Source organism: Mobula hypostoma, chromosome 14, assembly GCF_963921235.1.
Source record: "Mobula hypostoma chromosome 14, sMobHyp1.1, whole genome shotgun sequence".
Lineage (NCBI taxonomy): Eukaryota > Metazoa > Chordata > Chondrichthyes > Myliobatiformes > Myliobatidae > Mobula > Mobula hypostoma.
Genome location: NC_086110.1, coordinates 25,211,899 through 25,237,508, shown reverse-complemented (window position 1 = coordinate 25,237,508; position 25,610 = coordinate 25,211,899). Strand labels below are relative to the sequence as shown.

Sequence of the window (25,610 nt, the reverse complement as noted above, 5' to 3'; positions counted from 1 at the left end):
AGTCTGACCATCCTGCTCTGACCTCTCTCATTAACAAGGTGTTTCTGTCCACAGAACTACCACTCACTGGATTTTGTTTTTTGCAGCATTCACTGTAAACTCTAGAGGCCATTGTGTGTGAATGTACCAGGAAATCAGTAATTTTTGAGGTACTCAAATCATGTCTAGCACCAACAATCATTCCACAGTCAAAGTCACTGAGATCACATTTCTTCCGCACTATGATGTTTGACCTGAACAACATCTAAACTTCTTGACCACGTCTGCATTTTTTTAATGTATTGACTTGCTACCACATGACTGTCTGAAAAGATATTTGCATTAATGAGCAGGTGTACCTGATAACATGGCCTCTGAGTGTCTAAGGCTATATTCTCTTAAACCTATAGAGCCTCATTTCCTCTGGTGCAATACTGTCCCAATCTGAAAGCATCTGTGTTTTCACTTATTATGAAATCAAAGTCCATTTCATGCATTCTCAAAGTAAAAAGTCACCCAAAGATGGTGAATTCACACTCTCCCTACAACATCTGTGCTGGATGTTGTAAGAGGATTGTAACCTAATTCAGCAATTTCATCCTCTTGCCAGGAAAGCTGTATGCAACAGGCATGTGGGCTGTAGATAAGGCTGAAGTATTACCAATGAGATTCTTCTACTCTTATTCCCTTTGAGCAAGGCTCCAACTGAAAGCATGTGATTACTGAAGTAATCTTCCATTAACTGCTTTATGCAACTTCAGAGATCAATAATTAGTACTTTAACTATAGTATAACAATTTCCTTTTACGTTCCAAAAGGAGGAAAATACAGTACTAGGCATATTATTAGTTCTGAGAGATATCAGTAACTCCTTTGATTGTAACTGATTGCATCAATGCAAAATGCTGAACATCATAACAGCATATATTACTTAGTGATAATTGCTCCCAGCAGGTGACTGGATATAAAGAGCAGGCAAATAGAACATTTAACCTTGTGAATCAGAAAACAACATGATTAATTCAGGATGCCCTTGGAAAATTTTAGCACACAATGATTATATTTCTGGTGCATTACAATCAGGAAGGTAAACAGTTCAAGTCTGAAAATCTCATAGCTGGATTTCATCCAGCTTTGACAACTCTAGCTTTTGGCTCCTTTATTGCAAACATGTTGAATTCAAATAATTTAATCAGTAGAAACACTTGGTTCCCTAGGAGATAGTTCTTTTCCCTTTTTCCATGTCTTTATTCTCATGCTTAGTCTCTTCACTTATCTTGTCAAGTACATTACATTAATAACAGGACTCCCCTTATTTAAATAAAACTAGCAGAATTAGCAATGCATGAGATAATTGTACAATTGAATATGTGGATGAACTTGGCGTATGAATCACTAGGTGTGGGCTTGAAATTGACTTCAATTATTCAGCCTGCATATAAAATTGGATGTTCCTTGTATGTACTGTATTGATTCATGTCAATCAATCATTTCGTGAATTCTCTACTTGAATGCATCATCAGAAAGTTATGAGTAGGAGATAATCCTGCATTACCAGAAGGTTTGCTATGGTTTATCACCCTGCCCTGAGTTTTAAAAATGGAAAGACAGTAAAAATGTAAAATAACATTGTTCTTAAGTCTTAAACATCAGAAATTCTGCAGATGCTGGAAATATAAAGCAGCACTCACAAAATGCTGGACAACTCAGCAGGTCACCCACCATCTATGGAAATTTTGGGCTGAAAGCCTTCTTGAAGACCCTTTTAAAGTGGGAGCATCTCCTTCCTACTTTCACCTTGAATCTATCACCATCAGAATCCTCCCGCCCACCCTCCACATCCAATTTTCCACACTCTTATTTTTCCAGTTCTGATGAAAGGTCATGAATTCAAGTTTTGGGTCAGATCATGTTGGTCCAGTCTCATTAGTCAGAGAGAACGCAATTCTAGATTTAGTGTTGTGCAGTGAACCGGATTTGATCAGGGACCTGGAGGTAAAGGAGCCATTAGGAGGTAGTAACCATAATATGATAAGTTTTAATCTACAATTTGAGAGGGAGAAGGGAAACTCAGAAGTGTCAGTATTACAGTTGAACAAAGGGAACTATGGTGCTATGAGGGAGGAGCTGGCCAAAGTTCAATGGAACAATACCCTAGCAGGGATGACAGTGGAACAGCAATGGCAAGTGCTTCTGGGAATAATGCCGAAGGTGCAGGATCAGTTCGCTCCAAAGAGGAAGAAAGATCCTAAGGGGAGTAAGGGGAGGTCGTGGCTGACAAGGGAAGTAATGGACAGTATAAAAATAAAAGAGAAGAAATATAACATAGCAAAGACGACTGGGAAGCTGGAGGATTGGGAAACTTTTAAAGAGCAACAGAAGGTAACTAAAAAGGCAATATGTGGAGAAAAAATGAGGTACGAAGGTAAACTAGCCAAGAATATAAAGGAGGATAGTAAATGGTTCTTTAGGTATGTGAAAAGCAAAAAAAATAGTTAAGACCAAAATTGGGCCCTTGAAGACAGAAGCGGTTGAATTTATTATGGAGAACAAGGAAATGGCAGATGAGTTGAACAGGTACTTTGGATCTGTCTTCACTAGGGAAGACACAAAAAATCTCCCAGATGTAATAGTTGCCAAAGGACCTAGGGTAATGGATGAACTGAAGGAAATTTATATTAGGCAGGAAATGGTGTTGGATAGACTGTTGGGTCTGAAGGCTGATAAGTCCCTGGGACCTGATGGTCTGCATCCCAGGGTATTTAAGGAGGTGGCTTTAGAAATCGTGGATGCATTGATAATCATTTTCCAATGTTCTATAGATTCAGGATCAGTTCCTGTGGATTGGAGGGTGGCTAATGTTGTCCCTCTCTTCAAGAAGGGAGGAAGAGAGAAAACAGGGAATTATAGACCGGTTAGCCTGATGTCGGTGGTGAGAAGATGCTGGAGTCAATTATAAAAGATGAAATTACGACACATCTGGATAGTAGTAACAGGATTGGTCCAAGTCAGCATGGATTTACGAAGGGGAAATCGTGCTTGACTAATCTTCTGGAATTTTTTGAGGATGTAACTATGAAAATGGACAAGGGAGAGCCAGTGGATGTAGTGTACCTGGACTTTCAGAAAGCCTTTGATAAAGTCCCACATAGGAGATTAGTGGGCAAAATTAGGGCACATGGTATTGGGGGCAGAGTACTGACATGGATTGAAAACTGGTTGGCTGACAGAAAACGAAGTGTAGCGATTAATGGGTTCCTTTCGGAATGGCAGGCGGTGACCAGTGGGGTACCACAGGGTTCAGTGCTGGGACCGCAGCTGTTTACAATATATATTAATGATTTATATGAGGGAATTAAAAGTAACATTAGCAAATTTGCCGATGACACAAAGCTGGGTGGCAATGTGAAATGTGAGGAGGATGTTGTGAGAATGCAGGGTGACTTGGACAGGCTGGGTGAGTGGGCAGATGCATGGCAGATGCAGTTTAATGTGGATAAATGTGAGGTAATCCACTTTGGTGGTAAGAACAGGAAGGCAAATTATAATCTAAATGGAGTCAAGTTAGGAAAAGGGGAAGTACGATGAGATCTAGGTGTTCTTGTACATCAGTCATTGAAAGCAAGCATGCAAGTACAGCAGGCTGTGAAGAAAGCTAATGGCAAGCTGGCCTTCATAACAAGGGGAATTGAGTATAGGAGCAAAGAGGTCCTTCTGCAGCTGTACAGGGCCCTGGTGAGACCACACCTGGAGTACTGTGTGCAGTTTTGGTCTCCAAATTTGAGGAAGGACATTCTTGCTATTGAGGGAGTGCAGCATAGGTTCACAAGGTTAATTCCCGGGATGGCGGGACTGTCATATGTCGAAAGATTGGAGCGACTGGGCTTGTATACTCTGGAATTTAGAAGGCTGAGAGGGGATCTTATTGAAACATATAAGATTATTAAGGGATTGGACACACTGGAGGCAGGAAGCATGTTCCCACTGATGGGTGAGTCCAGAACCAGAGGCCAGAGTTTAAGAATAAGTGGTAGGCCACTTAGAACGGAGCTGAGGAAGAACTTTTTCACCCAGAGAGTGGTGGATATATGGAATGCTCTGCCCTAGAAGGCTGTGGAGGCCAAGTCTCTGGATGCTTTCAAGAAAGAGATGGATAGAGCTCTTAAAGATAGCTGAATCAAAGGTTATGGGGATAAGGCAGGAACTGGATACTGATTGTGGATGATCAGCCATGATCACAGTGAATGGTGGTGCTGGCTCGAAGGGCCAAATGGCCTATTCCTTCACCTATTGTCTATTGTCTTTTGTCAGAATCATTGCTTGCGTCTGCCCATGACGCTTGTATGGAGTGGATGTAGGATGTAGTACACTCCACTTTTACCAACAGTCAGTCTGTTATAGGGAGAGGAGTCCTGTGCATGTGCCAAATAGTCCTTGAGCTTGTCAGGGCTCCAATATCACACTTAATTTATTCTTCCAGATAAGAAGCTGTGCCAAACATATGTTTTCTTATAGATATCTTTTGCAATTTTAACATTGTTGGTTATCTTAATATTTAACACAGGATATCTTTGTAGGAAAATACAAGGGATTGTAAAACATCGTAGCATTTTAAAGATCTTCCTGATATTTATGATGGTTGTAACACTGACACACCTGTTCTACTGGTGCACCTACTCTACTGCCACACCAATTCTACTGACCCACTGTATCGGTTATACACTGGTGCAGAGAACTTGACGTTGAGCTTGAGTAGGGAGGCTTACCAAAACATTGTGACTGGTGGGGATCAAGGGTTGGAGCCAGGAAGTCACATGAAACATTAATACAAATGTTTGTAGGTAAAAAGGTGAAACAAAAGAATTGCTCCTGTTTAAATGGTAATATAAGACCATAAGACATAGGAACAGAATTAGGCTATTCAGCCCATTGAATCTGTTACGCCATTCAGTTATGGCTGAGCCTTTATTCCCCTCCTCAGCCCCACTCCCTGTAACCTTTGATACCATGCCCAATCAAGATCCTATCAAGCTCTGCCTTAAATATACCCAATGACCTGGCCTCCACAGCTGCCTGTGGTAATAACTTCCACAAATTCACCTCCCTCTGGCTAAAGAAACTTCTCTGCATCTCTGTTTTAAATAGACACCCCTTAACCTGAGGCTATGCCCTCTTGTCCTAGGCTCCCCCAACACAGGAAATATCCTTTCCACATCCACCCTGTCTAGGCCTTTCAACATTCAAAAGGTTTCAATGAGATCCCCCCTTATCCTTCTAAATTCCAGTGAATATAAACCCAGAGCTATCAAACGTTCCTTGTATGATAACCCTTTCATTCCCGGAATCATCCTTGTGAACCTCCTCTGAATCCTCTCCAATGCTAGCACATTTTTTTTTACATGAGGAGCCCAAAACTGTTCACAATATCAAGGTGAGGCCTCACCGGTGCCTTATAAAGCCTCAGCATCACATCCCTGCTCTTGTATTCTGGGCTTAATAGCAAAGCTACTTTAGGGCAGGACATGGGAAGAAGCAATATTCAATCACACTTTTGAGCTGTAGCAAATCTGAAATGTGTGACAATAGATATTGTCCAAAATGTAATTGGAGTTGAAACAAATTCTGAAAAATAAAAGAAAGGATTTAGAACACATTGAGAAACATAACTGGGTCACTGTTTGTAGTTCTTCTAATTGTGTTGTAATTCTGATACATGCCTTACTCATATAATTTGAACTGTAAGGTGCTTTCTTAGTAAGACCTTGCACTTCTAACCTTGATCGAGGAGATGTTGAAATCTTAAAGAACTTGCAAAAAAACCTGTTAGCCCAGTCATAGCTTTGTTTTCAATATGCCTTTGCAGTGCAACAGTTTTTCACAGACCCTAATTAAGAAGTATTCTGACTTCAGTAGGTAGTAATTAAATACTTGTATTTTATCGTGGATGTCAAATATTAATTGTACAATTTAAGTGTCAAATCACCAAGGGTATGGGTTAAAACAAATCACTAAACAGGTTTTCTTAGAACCTGGTGCAACACTAAGAACAATCACGGGAATAAAAATAGGAAATCACTGTAATTCAGTATACTGTGGAGTATAGATGTTCAAGAAATCCACCAATCTTCTAAAATAACCCTGTCCCTTGAATTAGGCTAATAGTTTGATAATATGCACATAGGTATAATTAATCCAATCAGTGGCTTGTTGAGTATAAGGATATAAGGCTAATCAAATCTAATGAAGAAGCTCATTTGAAAGGATGTGGTCTGGAAATTTCTGGTTCATGTGTTGTAAATCAGAGGTATACAAATCTATGTTTTGGAGAAGGGATCTTCGCATAATTGGAAAAAGGTTTCTGAACCTGGCATAGCAGAGTTAGCTGAATTTCCCCTTCCAACTGGAAAGATTAAGTGATTCAAAGGATTACAAGCATTGTTTTAATGAAGAAGAAAAAAAAAACCACAGATGCTAAATATCTGAACTAAGCACAGAATATGTTGGAAATGCTCAGCAAATCTTCCCCAGTTCTGATAAAGAATTTTCAACCTGAAATATTAGCCCTGTTTCTCGCTGCACTGAAGTTGCTTGAACTGCATTTTCTTAAGCATCTTTTCGAACTTCATGTCTCATAATTTTTACAGACGCTGCTGAGCCCTGTTACAAGCATTAAGGAAGGAAATTTCAGAAGCAAAGGGAGGTCATGCCAAACATGCAGTGGAATCGACTTGCTCTTTTCTGACTGAATTACAAATCTCAAATAAGGCAGAATTTCAGCTGAAAATGGATTCAATGGGTCAAGGTCTTGACCTGCATGGGGTGTAAATTAGCTAGCATAGTGCTGCAGCTATTGGAGTTGATGTCTCTCAGCCATGGCAATCTGATTTAATGTTGATCTCTGATACTGCCTGTGTTAGAATTTGCTTGTTCGGTCTGCAACTCCCTGTGTTCCAATCTCCTCCCACATCCCAAAGTCTGATCAAAGTTAAAAATTCAAAGTAGATTTATTATCAAGTTACATATATATCACCTTATATTACTTTGAGATTTATTTCTGTGCAGGCATTTACAGAAAAATAAGGAAATACAATAGAATTAATGAAAATCTATACATTAGTGGAGTAACTAATGTGCAAAAGAAGACAAACAGTGCAAATAAAAATGAATAAATAAGTGATACTGAGATCATGAGTTGTAGAGTGCTTGAAATTGGGTTTTAAAGGTTGTGGATTCAGTTCAGAATTGAGGCTGGTTCAGGAGCCTGATAGTTGTAAGATAATAATTGTTCCTGATCCTGAGTAGTGTGGGACCTACGGACCCTGTACCTCTTGCCCAATGGCAGTAGTGAGAAGAGAGCATGGTGTGGATTGGGACAGGCTGTTTTCTGGCAAAAATGTACTTGAATAGTGGGAGGCCTTGAAAAATGAAATTCTGAGAGTACAAAGCTTGCATGTGCCTGTCAGAATAAAAGGTAAAGATAACAGACATAGAGAACTTTGGTTTTCAAGAGATATTAAGGTCCTGCTTAAGAGAAAAGAAAGGTGTATAACAAGTAAAGGCAAATGAAAACAAATGAGCTGCTTCTGGAGTACAAGAAATGCAAAAGAACACAAGAAAGAAATCAGGAATGCTGAAAGAAGGCATGAAGTTGCTCTAGTGGACAAGGTGAAGGAGAATCCAATGGAGTGCTACTGATATGCCAAGAGCAAAAGGATTGCAAGGGACAAAATTGGTCCTCTGGAAAATTAAAATAATAATCTATGTATGGAGCCAAAAACAGATGGGGGGAGATCTTAAATGAATTGTCTGCATTTGTATTTGCTCGGGAAATGGATACAGAGTCTATAGAAGTGAAGCAAAGTGGCATCAAATTCATGGAATCTGTGCAGATTACAGAGGAAAAGATGTTTGCTGCCCTGAGGCAAATCAGGGTGAATAAATCCCCTGTGCCTGATAGGGTGCTCCTTCCAGCCCTATGGGAGGCAAGTGCAGAAATTGCCAGGGCCCTAATAGAGATATTTAAAACATCCTTAGTGACAGGAGAGGTACCAGAGGATTGGAGGATAGTCAATGTTGTTCCATTGTTTAAAAAATGCTCTAAACATAAACCAGGAAATCATAGGCTGGTGAGTCTGACATTATTTGTGGGGAAGTTATTGGAAGATATCCTAAGGGACCAGATACATAAGTATTTGGATAGACTTGGACTGATTAAGGATAGTCAACGTAGCTTTGTGCATAGTAGGGTATGTCTAACCAAACTTAAAAAGAGTTTTTTGAGGAAGTTAACAGGAAAGCAGATGAAAGCAAAGCAGTGGATGTTGTCTACGTGGACATTAGTAAGGCATTTGACAAGGTCCCACATGGGAGGCTGGTCAAGAAGGTTCAATTGCTCGGCATTCAGGATGAGGTAGTAAATTGGAATTGTTGTAGGCTTTGTGGGAGAAGCCAGAGAGTGGTCGTAGAGGGTTGTCTCTCTGAATGAAGCCTGTGACTAGTGGTGTGCTGTAGGGATCGGTGCAAGGTCCTTTGTTGTTTGGCATCTATGTCAATGATAATGTGATTAACTGGGTCAGAAAATTTGTGGATGACACCAAGATTGGGGATATAGTGGGCAGTGAGAAAGACTAACATGGCTTGCAGAAGGATCTGCATCAGTTAGAAAAATGGGCTGAAAAATGGCAGATGGAATTTAATGCTGACAAATGTGATGTTTTGCACTTCAGTAGGACCAGACAGGTAGCTCTTACACAGTGAACAGTAGTCCACTGAGAAGTGTGGAAGAACAAAGTGATCTGAGAATACAGATCCATAATTTGTTGAAAGTTGTGTCAGTTAGATAGGGTCATAAAAGCTTTGAGCATGTTGGCCTTTATAAGTCAATGTATTGGGTACTGGAAATGGGATGTTATGTTGAAGTTCTATGAGATATTGGTGAGGCTTAATATGGAGTATTGTGTGCAGTTTTGGTCACCGACCTACAGGAAAGATGTAAACAAAGTTGAAAGAGTACAGAGAAAATTTATAAGGATGTTGCTGGGTTTGGAGGACCTGAGTTACAAGGAAAGATTGAATAAATTAGGGCTATTCTTTAGAATGTAGAAGACTGAGAGGAGATTTGATAGGGATGTACAAAACTATGAGGTGTATAGATAGGGTAAATGTGGCCAGGCTTTTTCCACTGAGGTTGAGTGGAATTACAACCAGAGGTCATGGGTTAAGGGTGAAAGGTAAAAAGTTTAAAGGGAACATGAGGGGAAACTTCTTCACTCAGAGGGTCATGAGTGGGTGAAATGAGCTGTCGGCACAAGTGGTGCATGAGAGCTCAATTTCAACAGTTGAGGGAAGTTTGGATAAGTAGATGGATAGTAGAGGTATGGAGGGCTATGGTCCCAGTGCAGCCCGATGGGAGTAGGCAGTTTGAATGGTTTTGACGTGGACTAGATGGACTGAAAGGCCTGATTCTGTGCTGTATGACTCATCGAGATGGTGGGGGTCTTGATGATAGTGCTTCTTTCTTGTGGTAGCGTTCCATGTGGATGTGCTCAATGGCCCGTGAGAGACTGGGACATGTCCACATGTTTTGTAGATTTTTCCATTCTTGGTGCTTCCATATCAGGCTTTCATCCATTAGTTAAATTATTATTGACAACTTTGGTGAATCAAAGGAGACCAGTATAATAGAGTGTCCATTAAGTATTTGTTATCTGATCTGAAGTTTATCAATGAATGTTTTGTATCTCATTTAGATACGTACTCATAGAATGATTTTGTTCATTTAAGCTTATGTAGGGTCTGCCATTACTTTTAAGCTTTGATACTTTTTGAAGGGTAGAATTTTCCTAACAAGTAAAAAGGTTTCCAGCCCCAAATTTTCTGATACCTAAGTCTGAATAACCAGAATAATATACTGAATATACAGCTTCCCATTCTGAAAAAAATACTCCTTTATGTACCTAGCAAGCAATGGTCTGTGATACTGAATTACCAACGAATTGTCAGCATATGCATTCATAACATAACACAATTAATAAGGCAGCTCTCAATATTTTCCAGTGAAGAAACAGATGCAACAAAAGAAAGATTCTTCTACATTCTTCTGAAAATATATAGTTTTGAGATGCAAAATAAGCACAGTAATTTTTTCTGTAAATAAAACACCCCATTTTTGGTAAATTTTCCACCCTTAAACTGGGCATGAACTGGGCTTCAAACTTGGCTGCAAGAAGTAGACCCTTCAGCCCAACTTATTCATGCTAACCATTCTAGCCTCATTTATCCACATTAGGCCTATTTCTGTCTAAACCCCTGCCATTCATGCCCCTATCCAAATGTATTTTAAATGTTATCATGTATGAACTTCAACCAACTATTCCGTTCTTTTGCATGAAGAAGTTGCCCCTCAGGTCCCTTTCAAACCTTTCATCACTTACCTTAAATCTATGCCCTCGTGTTTATAGATCCCCTTCCCTGAGGAACAAGTCTATGTGCATTCACCCTTTCTATATCCCTTATAATTTTATACACTGTCATAAGGCCATCCCTTAGTCTCCTACATTCCACAGAATAAAGTTTGAGCCTGCCCAACTTCCACTAACTCTCAAGTCCTGGTAGCATCCCCATAAACCTTCTCTGCTCTCTTTCTGGTTTAGTGATGCCTTTCCTATAACAGTCACTCCTAGTTGTGCAAGTTTGGCCAGGAGCTTGCAGTGTGGTTTATTGACTGCACTTTGCCTCTGAGGTCAGGGTGACCCCCCACTTAGTCAATAAGTAGGTATACTTTCATGTAGGAACGTGACCCAGTGTGGTCCAATCTTTAGGCTGCATGCAGACTGGAAGCTGAAGTTCTGGACCTTTGGCCAATTTTCTATTGTACTCTGATGCTGCAGTTTGGGTTTTGAGTGTTGGCTCTCTACATCCAGACCCTGTCAAATATTGAAACAGGTAGTAACAGAAAGGTTTGCTTAACCTGAGGCCTGTTCTTGGTGAGTGAGTGATATCCATAATTAACCCCGAATTTCCATATAACCTATCTCTTCACCTTGCTAGGCCAGATAGGACATTTGAGACTTAACAATTTTTGTTTTTCTTCATCCTTGTTGGCTGCTAACTGGATAGAGCATTCATGAAGACAAAGTTCATCAAGCACCTTACAGAACCATGCCTTGGGGACGTGAGGGACTACAGATGCTGGAATCTGGAACACCAAACAAACTGCTGGAGGATCTGAATGAGTCAGGCAGCATGGGCTATAGATGAAGAGTTGCATTCTGAAATGTTTGCTGTCTATTTCCCTCCATAGATGCTGCCTGACTGCTGTGTTCCTCTAACAGTTTGTATTTTTGCATTTGTGTGTTATCTTGTTCCCAGGATTGCACCCACCAAGTTAGTGGTGTGTATCCTGATTTAACTACACTTTTAGGATCTACTAATGGTAATTAAACTTTCAAATTTGCTGGGACTGTTCCAGAATTTAGGGAATTTAGTAGATGATTGCCACTGCATCCACTGTCACAGCCTCCTCCTTTGGAATGCTAATGTGTATACCACAGGGCCCAAATATTATATGGTTTGTAATCTCATTGATTTCTCCAGTTGTGTTTTGTTCAATTAATACTTAAAAGACGAAAATCCTCATTAGACTTCTTTCCCATTTTGCTTTTAAACTCTTTGGTTTTAACTTATCAGTTATTTCCATTTTCTCCACAATTTCTCCTTATTTTAACAATCAAATAGCTGCATTTACTTTGCTACTCTCTTCTTTTTAAGGACTTGCAATTTTTTTTTAATGTTTTGGTGTTCCTCATTTTTTAAAACTAAAGCCATTCCTTCAAATAACTTTTGCAGCCTAGATTTTATTTCCCAGTAGAATTTCCCAGTCTCTTGCTTGCTGTCGCCAGAGAAGCTGTCTGTGTACGGCGGTCTTTCAATCCTTCTTGCTCACTGCTCCCGAGCCAAGGCCCTTTCATTGAAGTGATCTCTCTCTCACCCTCAGTGCTGTCAGTGGATGGTGACAGAGCAAGGTTTAATCGATGCAGATTGTAGATTTGGACTCTAATTCAGTTTTTATGATAATTTCTAGTTCTAGCTCTAGTTGTGGTTATTCTTTTTGTTACTACTTTTGGGCAAATTTTGAATCAGGGCAGCTGACAGATAGCGAACATTGAATTGAACTGAACTGAAATATGTCTTTTGGTTTTGTTTTCTATATCCTGTTTTCGCTCTATTTTTGTTGCCATTTACATAACTCTTTTGTGTGTTGGGGGAGAGGGGTTTGATGCTTGATGTTTTCCTTTGAAAGGGTTGGTTCCATGGTTATTCTTTGTTTTGTGATTGTCTGTGAGGAAGATGTATTTCAGGGTTGTAGATTGGATGCATACTTTGATAATAATAAATGTACTTTGAAAGCTAAGAAGTATTTAATTAAATGTTTGAACATCTTTATCCACTGGCAATCTTTTTCAATCTAATTTCCCTTATAAAATTTCTAACAAATCTTTTAAACTAATTTCCCAGTGTCCCTTGGCCATTTTTTCTCATATCAGTGAACAACGCCACTTAAGTACTTCACCTGAGACTGAATATTAAACTCTTTCCTAAAAACACTCTAAACCTGAACAGTGCATGTAATGGGATTAATTATAAAACATTTTAATCAAGTTCTAAAATAGGTGCCTATTTTGTCGGATCCACAGGGAAGAGGTCACCAATCAAGTTTCAGGGTGGGAAGAGGTATGGTCAAGGTAACTGTGAGAGACACACATAAAAGTTGCTGGTGAACGCAGCAGGATGCTGCCTGGCCTGCAGTGTTCATCAGCAACTTTTATGTGTGTTGCTTGAAATTCCAACATCTGCAGATTTCCTCGTGGTAACTGTAAGAGTCAGTATGTTTGTAAAAATTGTCAGTGGGTAGTCTGTCTCCAGATACAGAGACAGTGAAGTAGAGAAAAGGGAGAGAAATGTTAGATAAGTACAAAGTAATTTTAAGGAAAGTGTGGAAGTGGAGGCAAAGTTGATGAAATTGAGATTTGGGTGTAGGAAGCAGCACCAATGCAGTCTCAATGTTGCAGAGAAAAATCTGGGGAGTGTTGCCAGCATAGACTTGAAAAATAGACATTTCAACATTCAGATTCAGAGTTATTTACTTATGACATGTATATCGAAACATACAGTGAAATACCTCATTTGCATTCACAACTAACACAACCACGTGTTGGGGCTAGTCCACAAGTGTCACCACACAGTAGTTAGGAGGATGTCTCTGCTTGACTTTAAGGCAGGTGTCATGCAAGTAAACACCATTAGTTTTATTGCATATTTAACATTGTCATCTCTTGAATCACATTGGACTTGGTCACATATTGATCAGCCTTTGCTTGTGTATAGTTAATAAATGTTTTGAAGTCAGGTTTAGATATTATGTACAATTTCTAGACATGACATATTTATGGTGATCATTTTAAATAACAATGTTCAAAGAGCAGAGCTTGCATAATATCTGACAGTATAACTTCTCTGTATGATGTAAGTTGTAACCATACAAACTAGCAACTTGTAGTTTTCCCTCTAAATGCAGACTAAACAGAATTCAAATATAATTAAAATTGGCTTTGATCTTTCTCGATAATGCAAAGTAGGGAAGAGAGAGTCATCCTGGAAGGATATATCCCTTCAAGTCTGTATACTCTCTTGTCAAGTCTGCATCTGAGTACCTTGTCAGTCACAGACATGGTGGATCAAAGGATTAGCGGACATTGAAGCTGACCTTAGCTGTGTTGCTACTGCATCAGTTGAGTCATTCTGCTAAGCTTCTCCTGTCCTGTCGCCTGTAGTACCTCACCCTTGTTGCAAAATATCATCAGATTCTGCATTCATAACAAAAAAAATCAATGAATTCTTTGAATCCAGTTACTTTGCAAGAACGTAACCCTGGTATATAGGCTCTATGCATCGTAGTTATTGAAATAAATAAATTATTGTAATAGGTATTGTATTAGTAGAGCACAGAAGCTTTCCGTGCTTTGAATTGAATATTAGGACCTGGATTTAATTAGGCTTTGGCCTACTATTGGAGCTGGAGTTGGCAAATTGCCACAGAATACCAGGCAAGTAATGGGCACAGGTAGCAACAATTTAGATTACAATGCACCATCCTGCCCTCTACTGTTTTCTGCTACAGCCTTTGCATCTGGCTTTAAAATAAGAATTAACAGTTCCAGATACTGCACTAGAACCGAGACGTGTATCAGCTGTTGGAGTGCTTATTTTATGGATAATTTACCCCACTGACAGGACTCCCAAGTACCAGCACTGCCAAGAGCATAAGTGTTGTACCATTGATGCACGACCTTAAGATTACATTACTATTGTAATGTCACAATATACGCTACTATTGTAATGTAATCTTTCTATGTTATTGCAGTGGGTAAGATCCATGCTCTTGTGAAAATAAAATAATTGCATATGTTGGACCTCAGTTATAATAATTACCAGTTATTTGTGCCTGACCTCTGTCCAGTAGCATATTATGGATGTACTTTGTATCTAGTGATAAAAGATTTACTATTTAATCTAGTTTTACACCACTGAATAGTATTAGCATCTTGACGCTAATGATACAGATACAGTGATGGTTTCTGGACCAGCAATGTCAGATTTAACTCTGGAATAGTTGCAGCCGCAAGTTTGAATGAGAATAAAAATAAGCTTCAATTTTGAAATAATTTCCTTTTTTAATATAAGCCCTTTTAAGTCATTCTTAATAACTGTTGATGAAAATCTGTAAGAGAACTGTACTTAATTAGCATTTCAGGGATATAATTCAAGTGCTGATAATTTGAGAGTATGAAAAATCTGATTCTTTTCTGACCTGCACCCCCACCCCGGTTGTCTGTATGGGTTTTCCTTGGCTACTACAATTTCCCTCCTCATTTCAATGATGTGCTAGATGTTCGGCTAGGAAAATCAGTGGAGTGAGTGTTTATGGGCAGATGAGAGAGAACAGGTCATAGAACCATAGAAACTACAGCACAGAAACAGGCCTTTTGGCCCTTCTTGGCTGTGCCGAACCATTTTCTGCCTAGTCCCACTGACCTGCACACGGACTATATCCCTCCATACACCTCCCATCCATGTATCTGTCCAATTTATTCTTAAATGTTAAATAAGAACCCGCATTTACCACCTCGTCTGGCAGCTCATTCCATACTCCCACCACTCTCTGTGTGAAGAAGCCCCCACTAATGCTCCCTTTAAACTTTTCCCCCCTCATCCTTAACCCATGTCCTCTGGTTTTTTTCTCCCCTTGCCTCAGTGGAAAAAGCCTGCTTGCATTCACTCTATCTATACCCATCATAATTTTATATACCTCTATCAAATCTCCCCTCATTCTTCTATGCTCCAGGGAATAAAGTCCTAACCTATTCAACCTTTCTCTGTAACTGAGTTTCTCAAGTCCCGGCAACAACCTTGTAAACCTTCTCTGCACTCTTTCAACCTTATTTATATCCTTCCTGTAATTTGCTGACCAAAACTGAACACAATACTCCAGATGTGGCCTCACCAATGCCTTATACAACCTCATCATAACGTTCCAGCTCTTATACTCAATACTTCGATTAATAAAGGCCAATGTACCAAAAGCTCTCTTTACGACCCTATCTACCTGTGACGCCACTTTTAGGGAATTTTGTACCTGTATTCCCAGATCCCTCTGTTCCACTGCACTCCTCAGTGCCTTACCATTAACCCTGTATGTTCTACCTTGGTTTGTCCTTCCAACGTGCAATACCTCACACTTGTCTGCATTAAACTCCATCTGCCATTTCTCAGCCCATTTTTCCAGCTGGTCCAAGCCCCTCTGCAGGCTCTGAAAACCTTCCTCGCTGTCTACTACACCTCCAATCTTTGTATCATCAGCAAATTTGCTGATCCAATTTACCACATTATCATCCAGATCATTGATATAGATGACAAGTAACAATGGACCCAGCACTGATCCCCGTGGCACACCACTAGTCACAGGCCTCCACTCAGAGAAGAAATTCTCTACTACCACTCTTTGGCTTCTTCCATTGAGCCAATGTCTGATCCAATTTACCACCTCTCCATGTATACCTAATGACTGAATTTTCCTAACTAACCTCCCATGCGGGACCTTGTCAAAGGCCTTACTGAAGTCCATGTAGACAATATCCACTGCCTTCCCTTCATCCACTTTCCTGGTAACCTCCTCGAAAAACTCCAATAGATTGGTCAAACATGATCTGCCACGCACAAAGCCATGTTGACTCTCCCTAATAAGTCCCTGTCTATCCAAATGCTTGTAGATTCTGTGTCTTAGTACTCCCTCCAATAATTTACCTACTACCGACGTTAAACTTACCGGCCTATAATTTCCCGGATTACTTTTCTATCCTTTTTTAAACAACGGAACAATATGAGCCACTCTCCAATCCTCCAGCACCTCACCTGTAGACAGCGACATTTTAAATATTTCTGCCAAGGCCCCTGCAATTTCAACATCAGTCTCCTTCAAGGTCCGAGGGAACACCCTGTCAGGTCCCGGGGATTTATCCACTTTAATTTTCCTCAAGACAGCATGGACCTCCTTCTTTTCGATCTGTACAGTTTCCATTATCTCACTACTTGTCATAGGGAAATTGGTGGGGTAATATTCAGTCTATAGGACCGTGAGACATGAGAGCAGAATTAAGCCATTCACCCCACTGAGTCCACACCGCCATTTAATCCTAGCTGATTTATTTCTCCTCTTAACCCCTTTCCCCTGCCTTCTCCCCATAAAAAGGAATGGCTCTGAAAGTTGGCATAAGCTGGTAGCTTCTTGTATTGTATAAGAAAGATAAGAATGGGTTTGCTTAATTCTTGATGTACTTTATCCTCCAGAATTTTGAGGTTTCATTTTGCAGCAATGCACACACTCCTCAATAATATAGATATTGAAAATACAAAACATTAAACATTCTATAAACCCACAGACACTACCTTGTTAGTTGTCTTTTGCACTACTATTTATTTTTGCAACTTATAGTAATTTTTATGTCTTGCACTGAACTGCTGTCACAGAAAAACGGACTTTACTGATTCAGAGGGCTATGTGTAAAAGACTGTATCTCTTTTATTTAATGATCTAATGTCATCATTTAATAATGTTGGTAGGGTTACAGCAGATCTCCATCTTTGCCGCTTCTCACCACTTTAATAATTAGATGAATTTTGTGTTGTAGATCTGTGGCCATAAGGGATTGGATTAAGACAGTCCAGTGGCAAGACTTCCAGCCTACACTGTAATGAATTTAGATTACAATACACCATCCTGCCCTCTACTGTTTTCTGCCACAGCCTTTGTACTTGGCTTTAAAATAAGTGACACAAGTATGCCTGAAACTAATAGACCAAAGTAAACCAGTATTACATGAACGGTAGTTTCACTAAGAGCTGTGATTATTTTTTTGTAACACACTCAAAGTGCTGGAGAAACTCAGCAGGTTGGGCAGCTTTTATGGAAAGGAATATACAGTCAACATTTTGGGCTGAGATCCTTCTTCATGACTGTAAAGGAAGGCGGAAGGGCCAGTATAAGAAGGTGGGGGAAGGAGAAGGAGTAGGTGATAGGTGAAACCAGATGAGAGGGAAGGTAGGTGGGTGGCGGAGGAGAATGGAGTGAGAAGTTGGAAGGTGATAGGTGGGAAAAGTAAAGGGCTGAGGAAGAAGGAATCTGGTGGGAAAGAAGAGTGGACTACGGGAGAAAGGGAAGGAGGAGGGGCACCAGAGGGAGGTGATAGGCAGGTGAAGAGAAGGGAAGAAGTAAGAGGGGAGCCAGAATGGGAAAAGGAAAAAGAGAAAGGGAAAGATGGCAAGAAATTATTCTTCCACCCACCCACCCATCAAAGTCACTGATCCTTACACTGCAAAATGTGCAAGCTGCACTCAGCAAGATCTCAAATGATCCTCGAGCAGTAACCAGACCAAAGAATATGTCACGCTCTGTCTCTCTCCACTCTCAGGTCTCAGGCAATATAAAATAGTCTAATTTCAATATGTCAGTTTCTGAGTCTTCCAGTAGCCCATTCCCTCTGCTCAGTTATCCTAATTCCCATGTTGATCCTATCATCGGGAACTTTGAGGAATACTTGTCATAGTTCCACGTGCATAGTTGTCGTGTAGTGCGACTACCAGTGTTGGTATGAGGAAGCTCCTTCAGTGTGACCACGTAGAGATTCGCTGAAGTTCTGATTCCTTTCTCCTCGGCTGACCACAATTCTCAAGATATCTGGTGATGCAAGTCCATTGAATGTTGCAGTTATGTTACAAAGGCAAATCTGCAGCTACCTAGTTTCTTATAATTTTTGATATTTGTTTTCCTAGACGGGGCGTTCTCAATCTCCATGAAAGTGCTGGAATTCATAACTTGGGGCTGCCGAGATGGCAGCTTTTCCTCTGCTTGCTTGTTGTGATAATCATTCTCTACTTCAGTCTCTGGAAAGGGGTAAAGACTTCAGGAAAGGTACAGTGTTTGACTTCTCATCATCTCTAATACGTTATTTGAAAAAACATCGGTTATTCAAACAAAGCCCAGAAAATAAGCACACTAAATTCTATCAAGAAGCAAGCTAAATTGGAACACTTCCTCACAAGCACAAAACAAGACTAAGGGTTCATAAGCTCCTTAGAAGTTCGATGTCTGAATCTGCAAATTTAGATATTGTCTCTATAATCAGATAATGAGTGTGGTTAATGAAGGCTTTTTCTTGTTACTTGTGTGAGTTTGATACAGGATCAACAATAAATAGAAAAAAATTAGACAAAATTAATCTGACAAATCTAGATACTGGTCTAATTCATGTCAACATCCTTCTGCCCAATCTGTATTTCAATTCCACCCACCAACCTCTCCCATTGCTTTTGCTCTATCAATATTTTAAACTATTGAAACTAATATCATTTTCATCATTGTAGCCAACAGCGACATCTCCATATACCACTGCTGAGATGATGCTTGGACCTTAAAATAGTTTGCAGTGCAGTGCGAACGAAGCTAGTAATGCTTCTCCAGTTTTAAGCCTATAATAAAAAAGTAAAGTCAATATTGGATTGCAAGGTTTTGGGTAAATGTGCTACTTACTACAGTAGTAAGCTCTCCAAACGTTTGAATTTGCCTTGGCATGAGCTGACCTTAATCAAAAAGTGGTAGGTGGTGTAAAACTGAAATAAGAGACAGAAAATGCTGAAAACGCTCAGTTCATCCAGGGAAAGAGAAACAGAGCTAGCATTTCAGCTCATAGGCAAGGGGTCCTCAGGCTGAAATATTAACTCTGCTTTGCTTTCCTCAGACATAGTCCGACCTGCTAAGTGTTTCCAGCTTTTTCTATTTTTAGTCCAAATGGTGACTGGAACACAGTGCACAACTTGAAAGGAATCCACAGACTCCAGTGGGGAGGTGAAGATGAGCAGCTGTTAGTTGAGGAAAAGATAGAACTTGCTGCAGTTCCTCCCAGCGGTTCAATCATTGCCTGTATACATCTGCTACATGATTCTTGAAGAAGGTTCTGTTGAAGGACAGAGTTCTAGAAACTGCAAGGCAAGCAAACAATGTTTTCAGAAGACCGATGATTGAAAAGCTCTGCGTAATTTTTAATTTTTTTTACAGCATGTATGAGTTGTCTTCTGTAATCTGATATTTATTATGGTTATCTAACAGACTTTCATTGAGAAGCTCTATATTATAGACAGGAGATGCACTCAATTAGTTCTTCATTAACCAAAACAGATTTAATATCCCTGGCGTTCACTTTACAACACACACTGTTTGGGGAAAAGCAGAATAATAACATTGGCTGCTTTAAGACATTTGAACGAAATGTTTTACTGTTAACATATTTCTATCATTTCCCAGTAAGAGGAAGGTGAAAATTAAATCATCTTGTCAATGTGCAATAGACAATATGGCCTACAAATTCAATTGGCTTGCACTGTTTATCTTAGTGCTGTGTGTTTGCAGGAAAAAAATACTTTGACTGAAGTGTTGCTAGTAAAGCTAAAATATGTTTGTATGCAACGTGAGACACACTTACTGCAGGTCCAATAGGGTTAGGCAGCGGTAATTTGCTCAAACTCACCCATCTTTTACCAGCTCGATTAGGGTTATTGAAATGGTAGCCAGCCCTGAAGAACATGCTGTAGTAACTCCCCTGACATGTTGTGGTTGGGTTTTCTTGTGGGTAAGATGTTCAGGAGACAACAGAAAGCTCCAGGTTCACCACAGGATGAGTAGGCCAGTCCACCTCCTGCACTATGGATACAGGATGAAATGTTATTTAGTCTATGAAGTAAGAAGAGGAGAATATAATGTACAATCTGCCAGTTCTCAGTTCCTGAGCTGACCACTGTTGCTTTCAAAGTGTGTTTATGAAATTCAAATGCAAGGTTCAAAGACAAGGATGCAGGCCATTAAAAAGATATCAAATAAAAACTGTTTTTTTGTAAAGTGAGCTGTTCACATCTTCCTATTGGAGGGCAAGCCTTTCCCACTCCACCACATTAGTAAACTGGGCATTTTTCTTCATTGTCCATTCTCAATAGCCACTATAATTCTCCACTCCAGCTTTGTCCTGGAGTCCCTCAAGTTTACAGACATGAGCCGTCCTCTAACAAGAATAAACTCAGGGTGTAAAGCTGTAATAGGGATAGCACAATGAATCCATACCATCTCTTTAAATAGGCTCTTTCAAGCTGAATCAGTAGTAGCAGGAGACTTGTGCCTACCGGTAAGGTAGCTTGGTTTCGTATAGCGAGTGACTAACTTACTATACTTACTAACTTACTGGTGTTGTACTTTAATGAGAGGCTTGTTCACGCCTATAAGTCAATCCAATATTATATTGTCAGCAAGAGACCTGTGCCCACCGGTAGAGTAGTCCAATGTTCTACTCTGACAGACTTGTTTTAATAGTTCCTATGTATGTGCTACACATTGTCTTTTCCGTATCCATCAGTACTGGACCAGTGTACTCACCCAGTACTCCACACCAATGTCAGAGCAACTAAAGTCTGCTTATCCATTTGGCACCTTGATCTAGGACTCGATGTGGACACAGAGCCAGAAGATCAGATCAGGCCCAGGGCAGTCCCTGCATATTTGATCCCTAGGACCAGGTCCAAACTGGCCCCAGAGTCCCTAGACTGTGGACCCTGTGTCATTGATCTCTTATCCTACCCTGTTTGATGCCTGATCTCTGCGGATCGATCCTTGATGCCAGTCACAGGTTCAGGCTGGTCATTATGTCCATGCAAATTGGTGTTTGGGCCTCTTGTTGTGCCTGGCATTGTGGAGGCACCAATATGACATTCAGCGATTCTGGGATTGACATTAGGGACAATCACATCCATGCTTGGGTCTTCAGTGCAGCCTTGTCTACAGTGTGAACCAGAGTTTTCATGTTTTACATGGCATGGTGGCATCACTGGTCAGTCTTTTGAAGGACTGGGCTGACTAAGTACTTTCTGAGCATGACCCCATAATCTCCCTTTCAGTTTATAGGAAAATTGGTGTCCTGTATCATTACCACATAGGACAGACGATTTTCCGTTTAAGATGCGAGAAATCACATTCTATAGGAGGCTATTGGTAACTTTGCAATAGGTCCACAGTTAGCTGGAGCAGACGCTTTAACAGCAACTTGTTGAAAGAAACTGCCCTTGAAATGGTCAGCAAGGCCCTCCTGCCTTTTAAAAATTATCAAATGGTAGGGCCAGAACTACACCCACAGACACAACTATTTTAACAGCTGGCTAAGCTTTTCCCTTGGGTATGAATTAAAATCCATTAAGAGAATAAAGGCATGAATTTCTAAAAAGGCTAATTACCACCTTCTGTTGAAACAAATGGAATTGTTTAACCTGTGTCCTATCCAACCTCGTGTGGAATTCAGCAGGCAGATTTGCCAGTGTAATTGTTGACATATCACGGAACTTGGTGCTTTGCCTTTAGATTCCACAATGAGTGCTGGTTTGAGCATTCCCATATGCATGTCCACATACTGTTGCAAAGGAATCAGTGAATTCCTGGGAATTCTGTGGGAGAAAGCAAGGATTTCCCAAACAATGTTTCCTAGGCAAATCTAGCCTGTAGTTTCTGTTGGTGAATAAATGTATCACTTTGCTTTGCAATGTAGCAGTCTCTCATATTAGATTGGATATAATTTTGTCAGGAATATTATTGAACTACGTAGTATATAAAATATGTTGCTAGCTGGTAGATAAAATATCATTAATTTCTATTTTTTAAATGTTATATTGTGGCTTTTATAGAAGATGGCTAATGATTTGGTTTTCTTCCAGTTTAGATTAACTCTCCATAATAATTTCACTTTCATAAGCATTCTGTTTGAAATGTCAGCTCAATTGGACAGAGGTCTGAAATGTAATGACTTTTCTCATCTTGTTTTACAAGAGCTGTGATCAGAATGGAATAAAGTGCGCCTGCCCCTTGTTTTTTCTCTGCAGGTGGTGTGGATTACGGCGACCATGCCCTATATAGTGTTGTTTGTGCTGCTTATTCATGGAATCACATTACCGGGTGCAATGGACGGGATCAAAGCCTACCTCAGCATTGACTTTGAACGCCTGAAAGAAGCCCAGGTAAGAAGTTCCACCTTGCATGTGGCAGGTTGAAGAAAGATCTGACTGGCTTATCCGTGACTGACTTATCTTAAATAATCCAAAGTAAATATTGCCTCTGCTATTTTGATGCCCTGTGATACTGTGCGCCGGATTTTATTTTGAATTTGGTGCGATAGCAACATTGCAGTTACTTCCGCTCCCTCTTAGCCTAAGCGACTCAGGTGCAATTGTCAACCCCTGGTGAGGAGTCTCTGACAATGTGGATTTCCTGCTGACCCTCTGGTTTCCTCCCGCATACCAAAGGCCGTGCTGACTGGTAGCTTGCTGTGAATTGGGAGCATCTCGGTGCGGCTGTTGGTCATGTTAAAAAGAATAGGTCACGGGGAGTTCAGTGAGGGAATGAGATTGGTGGGATCCTCTGAGAGCTGGGACGAACTTGAGGGCCAAAGAGTTTACAATGTTGTTATGCAATGTCAGAAGTTTAAAAGTAATCTCAGATTTATGAAAGCAGTGAGAGCATGCTGTCGAAAGACAATTAGGATAATGTACTGGCAACACACATCAAAGTTGCTGGTGAACGCAGCAGGCCAAGCAGCATCTATAGGAAGAGGTGCAGTCGACGTTTCAGGCCGAGACCCTTCGTTAGGATAATGTACTGTCTGTTTAAATAGAGGAAAGAATTCACCAGCATTATTTCATAGAGTTCTACAGCACCAAAGCAGGCCCTTTGGTTCACCACAGCCATGCCAACCCTCGAGCATCCATAAACATTATCAGCTCCGCCTGCCCCAACACTCTCTTACACTAGAAATAACTTAAAATCACCAACTACCTATCAATCATTTTGACATGTGGCAGCAAACCGGACTCCCAGGGAAGCTCCTGCAGTCATAGGGGGAACACACAAATTCCACACCGACAGCACTGGAGGTCAGACATAACTTTGCGGAGCTGTGAGACACCAGTGTTAAACAATGTCCCACAGTATCCTGGGCACTTCCTAGTGTCTAGGATAGTTGCCATCAGTGCTTTGAAGCACAACATTCAAAGGCATTTAAGTCCCTGGCAATGCTCGTGGGTGATCTTGTGGCCTGAGGTCAATGAGACTGCGATGCTATTTATTTCACTGAGTGCTGAATTCCTACTGAAGAAAACATTTTTTTCCCCCTCAGAAAAGTGTTCACAGTGGCATTTCTCTGTGAGACATCATTTTTCTCAAAGTGTCATTTCAAATGATTGTCTACATCTGCAGACTTTAATTATTGCTGAAGATAAATTGGTTTACCGAAACCTCTCTCATCCTCAACCATTCCAGTGTTTCTATTTATTGCATCTTTCTGAGGGAAGACTGTGGGTCAGAACACAATTTTAGGAGCATTGGTGCATTTTAATATCACACACAAAATGCTGGAGGGACTCAGCAGGTCAGGCAGCATCTACGGAAATAAATAAACAGTCGACGTTTCAGAATGAGACCCTCCACATGTAATATAAAAGTAATAATGATGAATATGCAGCATTAGGAACTGATGTAGATAGAGGGAAGCTCTTCTCAGCTAATGTTCAAGGAGTGGGAGCAGAGATTTAAAACTTTGGGCAAAAAGTATGAGGGAAAAAAAGGAATTACTCTTGGTGAGTAATTAAAATTTTGAATTTCTTGCATATAAGGATGGAGGAATCAGAATCAATCAGCATCTTAAAAAGTTATTTGGACAAGTAGTTGAGAGAGGTCTATTCAGCATGGGGATAGTGCCAGCCAAAAGCACTGATAGGCTAGGCTGAATGTGTTCCTCTGTGTTTTAACAATCCTATGACTCTAAAACACCCCAGGTAATGGCCAGCAATAAGAGTCCTATTGGTTTGCTACCATCTAATACTAACCACCACATTCTGAATCCCTGTTCTTGTGTAGCATAGAAGTGCTGAAATCAATGCCATGTCCTTACCTGGCATAAGCCGGCGTTTGCACTGAGCACACCACATTCCAAGTGCCCTTGCTTTCTGTGGCCAAGTAATTAAAAAAGCTGTTGAAGACAGTAACTGTACAGCAGCAAATTAGGAACTGAATAACCTGCAGATTGGAGGAGAAAGTAATGAATGGTGGAAAGCAAAGGCTTGAACTTCCTTTGAGATCCTGTCAAGAAAATTGTTGAAGTGGGAGGTTGCAGAATGTTTTGCTGTAAACATAAAGAGTGCCAGAAAGAAATAGGAGTCTGGAAAATTATACGTCTAAACCTGGTGTCTGACTGGTGAGGATTGGGCGTTAAAATAGCCCGGATTTAACAATGATGTTGATGGTTACAATGAATGTTAGTCTGATCCACTCTTTCACCCAAAGCCCACTCTGAGTTCAAACAAGTAGAGAAAAAAAACTGCAAATGAGGGAAATCAAAAATAAAAATAGAAGATACTAGAAGAATTTTGGGGCACAGTGTTCAAATACATTCAAGTCTCTGGTAATCTTATAGTTTGTCTTGTGTCTCGAGGTCAATGAGAATTTTGAATCTATTATCAGGCATTGACTTGGAGAGAGATACAAAGCTAACTTTTCACTATTTTGATTAAAAGACACATACCTGAATTGTGAACGTTGTTTTTCTCTCTAGATGCTGTCTGACTGTATTTCCAGTATTTCCTGTTGTTGTTTCAGCACTAAAGCAAAATTTTCATTGCCTCTGTGGCATACTTAATATTAAAATGAGAAATTGGTATCAATAACACATCCAACCACCGAAGAACAACCAAAATAGATTAAATGTAATTTAAATCTGTCAGTGCGTTTCTGTTTAGTAAATACCATGGTGATTTTATTTATGTGAATAAATGAAAGCCAGGGTTTAATCCTGTACTTTCTTGTCTCATGAAAGCATTTCTAGAAATTGGTAGTTTTGCAGCAATGAATTTTAATGTTGCTGTGGAAGATGTTAAAATATATTGTTTGACTTTTCCTGGACAGTCTTAATGATAACGTTACTATTGGTACTGCCAAT

At 40.1% G+C, this 25,610-nt stretch overlaps 1 protein-coding gene across 2 annotated transcripts in view; it reads left to right on the top strand.

Annotated features, from left to right (window-relative positions):
* slc6a2 (solute carrier family 6 member 2) overlaps positions 1 to 25,610 on the top strand; it is a 149,558-nt gene that overhangs the window by 40,620 nt on the left and 83,328 nt on the right. For both annotated transcript variants that reach the window (XM_063066838.1, XM_063066839.1), the window contains exons 5-6: positions 18,367 to 18,505; positions 22,504 to 22,638. In XM_063066838.1, the coding sequence (XP_062922908.1) occupies positions 18,367 to 18,505; positions 22,504 to 22,638 (274 nt within the window). The remainder of the gene's footprint in view (positions 1 to 18,366; positions 18,506 to 22,503; positions 22,639 to 25,610) is intronic.